Consider the following 11,579-nt stretch of genomic DNA (forward strand, 5'->3'; position numbering starts at 1 on the left):
CCGTATTACCAGCATGTGGGTAGTTGGCAACAAGAACTAAGTGCACTTACTTATAACCAGTAACTGACAACTGACCTACTTGAACCAGTTAACCAGTAACTGACAACTGACCTACTTGAACCAGTTAACCAGTAACTGACAACTGACCTACTTGAACCAGTTAACCAGTAACTGACAACTGACCTACTTGAACCAGTTAACCAGTATCTGACAACTGCCCTATTTGAAAAAGTTAACCAGTAACTGATAACTGACCTACTTGAACCAGTTAACCAGTAACTGACAACTGCCCTACTTGAACCAGTTAACCAGTATCTGACAATTGCCCTATTTGAAAAAGTTAACCAGTAACTGATAACTGACCTACTTGAACCAGTTAACCTGTAACTGACAACTTCCCTACTTGAACAAAATAACCTGTAACTGACAACTGCCCTACTTGAACCAGTTAACAAGTAACTGACAACTTCCCTACTTGAACCAGTTAACCAGTCACTGATAAATGCCCTACTTGAACCAGTTAACCAGTAACTGACAACTGCCCTATTTGAACAAGTTAACCAGTAACTGAAAACTGACCTACTTGAAACAGTTAACCAATAGCTGACAACTGCCCTACTTCAACCACTTAACCAGTAACTGATAACTGCCCTTCTTAAATCAGTTAACCAGTAACTGACAACTGCCCTACTTGAACCACTTAACCAGTAACTTACGACTGCCTTACTTATACCACTTAACCAGTAACTGATAACTGCCCTACTTGAACTAGTTAACAAGTAACTGACAACTGCCCTACTTGAACTAGTTAACAAGTAATTGACAACTGCCCTACTTATACCACTTAACCAGTAACTGATAACTGCCCTACTTGAACTAGTTAACAAGTAACTGACAACTGCCCTACTTGAACAACCAGTAATGGACAACTGCCCTACTTGAACCAGTTAACAAGTAACTGCAGGACTCAACATTAACCTAAAAACCAACTTGCCCTGCCGGGCAAGTACTAAGAAAATCTACTTGCCCAGAACATAAAGCCACTTGTCCAAACATCACATTAACTGTAAAGCTCTATTTTTTCATAAAAATCAAAATGATACACCACAAAACCTTTTTTATATTTGCACATTTAACAAAATGATTACAGCAATTTAAGTCTGATTAAAGTCTAAATTAAATGCTCTTTTTTCTTTTTTGCACTTGCCAGGGTGGACAACTAGATTATAAAATAACTTGCCCGGACCCAACTTTAACTTGCCAGGGGCAATAGGACAACCATTAATGTTGAGCCCTGAACTGACAACTGACCTACTTGAACCAGTTAACCAGCAACTGACAACTGCCCCACTTGAACCAGTTAACCTGTAACCACTAACTGTCCTACTTGAACCAGTTAACCAGTAACTGATATCTGCCCTACTTGAACCAGTTAACAAGTAACTGACAACTGCCCCACTTGAGCCAGTTAACAAGTAACTGACAACTGACCTACTTGAACCAGTTAACCAGTAACTGACAACTGTCCTACTTGAACCAGTTAACCAGTAACTGATAACTGCCCTACTTGAACCAGTTAACAAGTAACTTACAACTGCCCTACTTGTACTAGTTAACAAGTAACTGACAACTGACCTACTTGAACCAGTTAACCAGTAACTGACAACTGCCCTACTTGAACCAGTTAACCAGTAACTGACAACTGCCCTACTTGAACAAGTTAACCAATAACTGACAACTGCCCTACTTGAACCAATTAACAAGCAACTGACAACTGCCCTACTTAAACAGGTTAACAAGTAACTGACAACTGCCCTACTTGAACCAGTAACTGACAACTGACCTACTTGAACCAGTTAACCAGTAACTGACAACTGCCCTACTTGAACCAATTAACAAGTAACTGACAACTGCCCTACTTGAACCAGTTAACCAGTAACTGACAACTGCCCTACTTGAACCAGTAAGCCAGTAACTGACAACTGCCCTACTTGAACCAATTAAACAGTCACTGATAACTGCCCTACTTAAACCAGTTAAACAATAACTGACACCTGCCCTCCTTGAACCAGTCACTGACAACTGCCCTACTTAAACCAGGTAACCAGTAACTGACACTGATAACTGCCCTACTTAAACCAGTTAAACAATAACTGACAACTGCCCTTCTTGAACCAGTCACTGACAACTGCCCTACTTAAACCAGGTAACCAGTAACTGACAACTGCCCTACTTGAACCAGTTAACCTGTAACTGACAACTGCCCTACTTGAACCAGTTAACCAGTAACTGACAACTGCCCTACTTGAACCAGTTAACCAGTAGCTGACAACTGCCTTACTTGAACCAGTCATCGGGAAGAATAGGGGCAGAAGTAATTTCATGTCCATATGCCACACTACAGTAAACACTGTACCTATGTCGGTGGACTTAAATTTAAACCCATAATGCCCCAGCACTCTAACAACTGAGCTGGACTGAACACAGTGCTCCAACAAGAATCTCAAAAAGGAGGATGTTCATTTGAGAAAAGGGCACTTAAGCATGCGCATAATTATTATCCCTTTGGCATATTTTCCACACAGCATGTTTTACATCACTATGTATATATTTTCGTTTCCTATTACAAGTATTTTATTCAAAACTTTGTTTTTCTTATTAATAAGACTTGCTTCACTGTAAAATTTCAGTCTATTTATTTATAAAAAGGGCCTGGTGGGAGTCTATGGGTGACAGTGGGACCTTGCGGTGCCAGGCGCTGCACCCTTCCAGGAGGGCTGAGCTGGAGGACTGGAAATAAGATGTGGAAAGTGGAAACCAGTGCTTTTTTTCCTGCTTTTGTGAAGCAGCCTTGGCCACCACCCCCATTTTGTGAAAAAATGAGTCGCAAACGGTTAAAAAATTGTCAAAAATTGGTCGCAAACTTTCTAAAATGTTGAAAATGTGTTGCGAACTGCTTGAAATTGAGAAAATTTGAGTCGCGAATTTCCCAAATTTGTGAAAAAAGACCATTCTCACAGGAGGAAAAAAGCCCTGAATACTTACTTATTGTACAGATGATTGTCCACCCGAACTTTTGTGTAGGCTTTGAAATCATCTGGCATCAACATGACAGGAATCGTTACATGATTCAGCTCCATAACCTGAAAATAGACATCATGTCGACTGGTTGTTAGACTGAATACTTCTATATGTCTTAGAGTCCATCCTTCAAAGTTCACTTTCGGTTATGATTTAATGATATATCCTGAATGTAGTCTGTTTATCCATGAACATGGTATGTGTATATCATTATATATCATTAGAACTCAGCCGATATTATAACCATTAGAACAAGTCATCTGACAAAGTTTCATGAAGATTGGACTATAAATGTGACTTTTAAAATGTTAAAAATGATTTACTATAGCCATAATTATAAGGAAAACTGTCCCGCCCCCTGGTGGGCATGATTTCAACAAATCAAAAACACTTTTGAACTCACCTGAGATATCATTAGAACAAGTTTTCTGACACAGTTTCATGAACATTCAATAATAAATGTGACTTTAGAATGTTAACAAGCTTTTTCTTCACTTTGAACTAGTGACCTAGATTTTGAAATCACATGATCCAGTTTCAAACTCGTTCAAGATACTATGTATCATTTGGAAAAATGTTCTGACATGAAGATTGGACAGAAGATGTGGCCGCTATAGTGATAAAAAGGTAAATGTCGTCTGTCGTTAATGTTGACGACAGACGACGTACTATAAACAAAAGGTGATCACAAAAGCTCACCATCAGCATGCCATGCAGTTGAGCCAAAAACAAATGTCCTTATGACCAAGTTTCATGATGATTGGACATTAAATGTGTCTTCTAGAGTGTTAAAAAGATTTTTAATTAATTTGACCTTAGTGCCATCTTTTTTACCTCATATGACCCAGTTTAGAAATCAGCAATTATATCATTGGGACAAATGTTTTGACCATGTTTCACAAGGATTTTACAATACATGTGGCCTCTAGAGTTTTAACGAGATAAATGTTGACAACATACAGTACAGCCAACGCGGAACAAACATAATCAGCGGCTATGCCACGGCCAGAAATTTAGTACGCTGCGGCTGTGTCAAGTGTTCACGCAGCGTATCGCCGAGGCACTCGGCATCGATCCGCGCAACGACGCCGAGTCTGTTTTAACCTCACATACTTTCGCGGAATAAATCCGCTGCATACGTACGCGGTGGATTGAGTGAAAAGATATACACCTACATGTACAATTGTGTAGCATAGAAACCTAGATTTACGCTACTTTCATATTTATTATTTTCACGTTTTAATAAGCGATATGGCACGTAATGCGCTTTAACAAATTATCGTTGAATAACTTAGGTACAATGTTATCAGGGCTCAAGCTAGACTCCAATTTTTGGGAGAAGTCACTTCTCCCTAAGCTCTGGAGAGGGAGAAGTGGGGCAGTTTTAGGGAGAAGTGGATCTTTTGCGATCACCGATGGGCCATTGTGAACCATGACCTGTTAATGTGTATGTATTAAAGTAATAAAATCATTCCTTTTAATAAATTTATTACTGACAAAAATATAAAAGCATAAAAACATAAGAAAATATTGTTGAAAAATCAGTTTTATAAGCACTTATTTATCAGTTCATACAAGAGCAAAGCATAAAACTCAATATATACATGTATGTCTTAATTTGAGCACTTCAGCTCAGTACAAAAAGCACTTTTTTACTTATAGTACAGCTTGCGGACTTTCAAGGACTTCTCAAGATTTATTTCGGGTAAAAATTACAGACAATAGGAAAATCAGCGTCAGTAAAATTGCGACCCCATCAAATTTATTTCCGAGTCTGTGACGCATTAATAATGTTTAACATGTTAATTATATTAAACAAACCCGATATAAAAGTAGATAAAATAGTATAAATAATCTAATAAAACACTGCCGTTATTTACGATATATGCGTTTAGGAATTTTGTAAACACGGGTGTCCGCCATAATAATTTCAGCACATCGGAACTCAACTTGCGTAAAACACTTGCTCAATTAACTGTTAAACTCCACCTCCGTTCTCTGCAAAATATTCGAAGGCGGAGCTATGTACGTGCTATTATTTAATTGGACGATTATCAATGAGGAACAAACACACGATTAGTTCGGCATGTTGATTGCTAGACAAAGGAAGCCAATTTTGTCGGCGAGAAATTTGTCGCATTATTGCTTCAGACAGGAAGCGGCTATCCTTTGATGACGTCAAACTGTCAATTCACACGGAGTGCAAATTTTCCGAAGACTTTAACCGACTCTTTGTTTACAATTCAATTAAAAAACAAACACTTGCTAACATTAAACATTGGATTAAATCAACGAGTTTGCATGACAATAACAACTTTCACAAACATTACCGCAACGACGCGGGAATTGATCTACCTAGATTTTTTTCGACACATTTAAATCACTCTTTCATAGCCGCGTCATGCGAAAATGGGTTTGATGCGTTTAGGCCAGTATCTTAAAAAGTATTATATTCGATATGTGTTCGTTTGTCGTATGAACGAATCTGCACTAAAACTAAATTTACGGTTGCGATAGACAGAGGAACTGTCTTTTTTATAAGGATCGGAGTTATTGTTTGTGTGTCGTATGAACGAATCTGCACTAAAACTAAATTTACATCGTACATGATCAGTTGTCAAACGAAAGTACGCTTGATATTAAATGCATTATTTTTCTCTTTCCGGGATATTGTTTTAGTATGTTGATGCTAACAGTCCGAGTTAATTTTGTGTTAACAGTCCGAGTTCTCGATTCAGAATGATCATGACCAAGATAATGAGTATAAAGATTCGTCATAATAGGGGACATACGTTAATTGTTTTTCGTCGGCATCAACTCATCTTTTCCCGTCCTGGACCATTTTAAGCCATCTACTACTCGCGAAAAGCAAGTTTTCACGGTTTGAAAAACGGACAATACGTGCGAGGAGCATAAAATATACATACCTGTCTACCAAGAACAGATACCAATTAATACATAGAGACCGACATTCTTTTAATCCACATTGTTTTGGGGACTTTGAATGCGATAATTGTCATCAATTAACAAAGTGGCTCGCCCGGTGTCGACATGTTTTCTATTAGCCGAAATGGAGTTTGTAACCCACGCTCTGATTAGTCAGGGGAGAACCCTGCCAAATACCTGTATGACGAGCGCTGTGAATGGTTGCTTATCAATTTTCAATAGGTAATTTACTACGCCAGGGGGCGGAGTTTCGTCGATTCTGTCAGTTGATTGACGTCGGCGTGTATTCGGTAATAAACAGAAGCAACTTTGATAGCGCTGCGGATATGATAATTGCCAGATTTTAGGGCGAAGTGGTTATCGCCGGTGCTGTTGATCAGGGCGATTACAGGAAAGCCGCGGCGATATAATTGCCCGAGTCGCTCAGTTGCGTGAGCCCTGTGTTAATGTTCCGTTCAATTCTGATATCAGCTTTATAAGATTTGTAATCCGAAACATGCTTCTGAATTTTAATGCTAATGCGACATTAACAAATTCTAGCGTCAAATAAACAGTGCTAAAATATCCTTTGTCTCAATAAAAAGCGCGCGAAAATTATGCAGACATGTACAACATCACATGGAAAGTTTGAGTATATTTTGTGTTGTATAAAAACATGTTCATAACGTCAGGCGATTTATGCATGTTCAGTGGGAAAAAACGCCCCGATTGGACGTTATTTCATCACATCTTTAAATAGTAACAAATGCCAAAATGTATTTGATACTTAAGAATAATTGCGAATGTGTGTGTGTCTTGAGCACTTTTATCGTAAATATTTACCGGAATTTGCTATAAAACTGGAATATATGGGATTATCGGGTAATTATTAGCGATATCAACTGCATAATATAAACAAAATGAAACTACTTTATATAAGCATAAGTCAAACAATAGTTATGACAAGACTATTGCCAAGCAATATAGTCCCCTACCGGCTCCATCATTGTCAGAAATTCCACCATTGTCAGATTTTTTTATATTATTTGTTGCCATAGCAACCAGAATTTTTTAAGTAGGAACAAAATGAAATGACGTGCATAATGTCCATATTGCCATCTATCCATGTTTCAAGTTTCATGAAAAAATATTAAGAACTTTTATAGTTATCGCAGGATCCAGAAAACCACCATTTTCAGCAGTATTTCTAGTTCATTTCATTTATTGCCATAGCAACCATAATTTTTGACGTAGGAACAAAATGAAATGACGTGCATAATGTCCATATTGCCATCTATCCATGTTTTTTAAGTTTTATGAAAAAATATTAAGAACTTTGAAAGTTATCGCAGGATCCAGAAAAGTGTGACGGACGGACTGACAGAAGACGGACAAAGACCGGTCACGAAAGCTCACCTGAGCAATCAGGTGAGCTAAAAAGTCTGAAAAACTGTTATTATAGAGAATATGTCTTAGTCCAAGGCCCTTTATTTCCCCCAAAATTGATGGACCACAACAAAACTTAAATCTGTGAGTCATGTAGATAGACTCACACAACAAAAATCAAGTATATGTCTGAAAGCATTTTGGAAAAAAATCCAGAAACGTATAGACAGACTTCTACTGAGGGCATAAACAAATGCATTTTGTTTTAACATTTTGGTTTTAAAAATCAGATGCTAGTCCTACAAGGTTGCCCATTATACATTATTAAGCACTGAAATTGGGCAGCTGTAAGTTACTATGCTGTTGTGGTCTGGACTGTCATACAACATGTAACTTTGGACTGGCATACTTCTGCACACAACTGTTAATTATCCTCGAGTATCCTAACATCGTGGTAATAACGAAAGTCGGCCTCGCGCGACGTAAACTGTCAGAGATCTTGGCGGTTCAACACTTAAATATTACATTGATCATCGGTTAATGTTACTACGGTAGATAAAACAAAAAACATGCAGCAAAATATTACATAATTTACCTTTTCATTGCATACCCATTGCTCAGCGTCTCGGTCCCTGTGTATCCTAAGTTTGTGGTAAACCTTTCAGGTAAAATTGATCAACTTCCGGTTTCAAAATGTTATTTTTTGCATAAGGCTAATCAAAACAATTGTTTACTGAAACTTATCAACTTTCATTTAGCTGAGAATTTTTTATGTGGGATTACAGTGATTTTTTTTGCCCAAAATTACCGCCGAATTTCGGCTGCTTCCCAATCGCGAAATTCCACGTTTTTTCCCAAAAATCTTATCAAAATTTCCTAAAAAAAATCCAAATTCCCCCCCCCCCCCAATTTTTTTTTTTTTTTTTTTTTAAGAAAGAAGTGTCTTATGATTTCTTAACTGTAGATTTCAACTTTATTTTTTTTAAACATCTTACAAACTATATACCTTTAATTTAGTCCTTTTTGTCGATAAATAATTCCCAAATTTGCCACTTTTATTGATTAAAAAAAATTCCCAATTTCACCAGATTCCTTTTCTCAAAATGGCTAGAAAACACCCTGAACATGCACTTGAAAACAATATAAATTCTGTTACTTATACTCATATTTCTAATTCTTAATTTTTCCCAATTTTATGGTTTATCGCGCTATTTTTCCCAATTTCACGGTTTATCACGCTAATTTTCCCAATTTAAATGGCACAGGCTGTAACAAATAAAAGCAAAAAAAATCACTGGATTAACAAATTCTAACTCCTGGTGATGCACCCTTCATGAGATCTGGAATACATCGTTTACCAGCAAAGACAAAAAAGGGTGGAACAGCTACACCACTTGCAGAACCACATCCAATAATTGTAGTTGTCTGTCCCTTTTAAAGTGACATTACTACTCAAAATCAACGAAAATGTAGTACAATATTTCGTAAAATAAAGCTAAAGAATTAAAAATAATTGTTCATTCTGGCCATTGTCGAAATTTCAACTCCAGATGTGGTCTGGTAGACTAGATGTTTGTGGATACAAAATGCTCGTTTTTATTATGGTTTTAACATGGTACCATTTTAGTGTTCCTGTGTCGTATCAATAGATATATAAATTGCAATAAATTAACATGGAATTTTTGTGGTCACAAATAAATAAAAACGATCATTTTGTATCAACAAAAATCTATGTAATCGTTCCACATCTAGCGTTGAAATTGTGGCTATTGCTATAATGAACACTGATTGTTTAGATGTTAACTTTATTTTACGAAATACTTTCCGAAAGTTTCGTTGATTTTGAGCGTTATAGAGACTTTAACCCATTTAACTCAGTGCTATTTTATTGCAGACCATTGATAAAATGTAGAAAACAGCTAAAATATCAAGTCACTTTAACCGAAAAATTAAAATTGCTTGGCCTAAAATTTAAAAACTCATTTGCATACGCGCCCCTGGAAAGGTCATGTCGTCTGCTCTGTAAACGAAAAAAAAAATGGAGGCAACACTTTGGGGCGTTATATCAGTCATTTTTCATGTGCTATGAACATGAAATAGTAAAATATCATTTTTTCAGAAAGGTGGTAATACACTACGCGGCCCGCGATTTTTGCCTAAATCACCAATCACCGCGTTTGGGCCAATGTGGCAAATCGCGGTGATTCGCCGCAAATCGCGGTGATTCGCCGCAAATCGCGGTGATTCACCGTGATAACACTCTACGGGTAATTCCCGATGATTCCGCCGTGATTTCACTGCGACCATCTCGCGATAAAGATCAGCTTTTGAATCACCGTGATTGGCGTTGACTACTATATTTAAATTTCAACTTTTTTAACTAATGTCATTATTATTGACGATCACATTAATGATTATATCGCGAAAATGTATTCCAATATGAAAGTAAACACCGTACTTGCTGAATGTCGAATCCTGATTTCCAAACAATATCTTTATTTGTTGAAATAACAATTGTACAGTACGGCTCACGCAAAACCAACAAAGTTCGCGGCTACAGATTCTTTTGTTCTCGAAGTTTCTCCGCAGCGACAACGAGTATTCACTCCGAATCATGCAGAGGCACTCAGCGATAATTCATGGATATAAGAAACAGGTACAGATAATAACCTAATATTTTTACTTCTACGTTTTAACATTTCGTCAGCTTCTCTGCATACATAATACAATTACCATCGGATGTCATCTGTCAATGATTTTGTAGGTCAGTAACCATATCGAAGAAATTTACACAGTTTAATCTCGGAAACGAGACTTGCTTCAAACGTTGAAATAAACGATATATAATATATTTGAATAAAATTCAAATGGTTTATTTGTAAAATGAATACTTTCACTTCGTCCCGATTTTCAGAAAATGACTTTTACATGTGCATCTAAATTTAAATGTACACATTGCTTCAGATGATGTACGCGTCTCCAATCCCGATTGGGCTGCTAGATCTATTTAATAAAATAGTAGCGTGTAAAATTCATTTGATGGAACAATAGTAAACGTTTGTCTTTACTATTTCTCGAGCAATGTTGAACTGTCAGGGACATGGGTGTGAAATACATGTTGACATTTTAAAAAGGATACTCAATTATATCTGCCAACAATGCTAATAATCCCATATTGCTATAATCTCTGTGAAGATTATATATGTACATGTAACGTAGGAAAATCGTTCTTCACCACGTTGACCGGGAACGCAGTGAATCACCAAGGAGATTATATTTATCGCATTCGCGGTGATCATGCTTGACCTAGCGTGATGAAACGCACGAGATTGCAGTGATTTTTCACCCAAAATAAATCATGACCACCGTGTGTAGTTGATTTAGACAAAAATCGAATGGCCGCGTAGTGTACATTTATTCTTATTTACCTGTTTGAATTGCATTTTCATTGAATTTGTTCTCAGACGCTGTGTAAACAAACTGCTGTCACTTTTGACATAAGTCGCAAGAGAAAAAATAACGCATGCGACAAGAGGTCACGAGAATAATGGATACCACGACATGTGTGATGGGTCTAAACGAGAAATGTGTCACCCTGTAAAAAAAAATGCTTTGACATTTTGACAATAACGAAGACTGAGAGAGTGAACATGAATGGCATCTGACTTATCCCAAAAATCTGGTCATTGATGTTAAATAACAACAGACTTAATCTGTTTACAAATAACTTTCTAGTTAATTACTAAGTAATAATTATAAGTTAAGTACATATATACCGAGTGATTAATTCCCCACATGAATACACTCAACAATGGTTCATTGGCCCTAAACAGTTTTCTCTTTGCTTTTTTCACTTTCAGTGATTTTTGCTTCTCTTGCACAGTTTGATGGCTCGTCATTCTGCTCCTTATTGCACTTATAATCAATAAAATGTGTGTTGTTTAATTCAAGAAATGCACTAAAATGATTGCAAATCACTTTTTGCGTTCAAGCTTCAGTCGTTCCATAATGATGACGAAAATCGATTTCTCGCGATTAACACCCTTTTCCTGATTGATGGCGAATTCCATCCCAGAATGCCAAATTTAAGGGAGACGAATCTTATTTAATTTGCTCTATTTCCCGTCCTACAAAATATTTCATCCATATCACGAAATTGTGTGAATTAAATAAATTAAGTGGAGATT

The 11,579-nt window shown here is 36.9% G+C and overlaps 1 protein-coding gene across 3 annotated transcripts in view; it reads right to left on the bottom strand.

Annotated features, from left to right (window-relative positions):
- LOC127854878 (phosphatidylinositol 5-phosphate 4-kinase type-2 alpha-like) overlaps nt 1-11,498 on the bottom strand; it is a 131,032-nt gene extending 119,534 nt beyond the window's left edge. For all 3 annotated transcript variants that reach the window (XM_052389981.1, XM_052389983.1, XM_052389982.1), the window contains exons 1-2: nt 11,169-11,498; nt 3,046-3,143 (exon numbers count right to left, since the gene is read on the bottom strand). In XM_052389981.1, the coding sequence (XP_052245941.1) occupies nt 3,046-3,143; nt 11,169-11,291 (221 nt within the window). In that variant the 5' untranslated portion in view covers nt 11,292-11,498. The remainder of the gene's footprint in view (nt 1-3,045; nt 3,144-11,168) is intronic.
- Between the last annotated feature and the right edge of the window lie 81 nt (nt 11,499-11,579).

Source organism: Dreissena polymorpha, chromosome 13 (assembly GCF_020536995.1).
Source record: "Dreissena polymorpha isolate Duluth1 chromosome 13, UMN_Dpol_1.0, whole genome shotgun sequence".
NCBI classification, from domain to species: Eukaryota; Metazoa; Mollusca; class Bivalvia; order Myida; family Dreissenidae; genus Dreissena; species Dreissena polymorpha.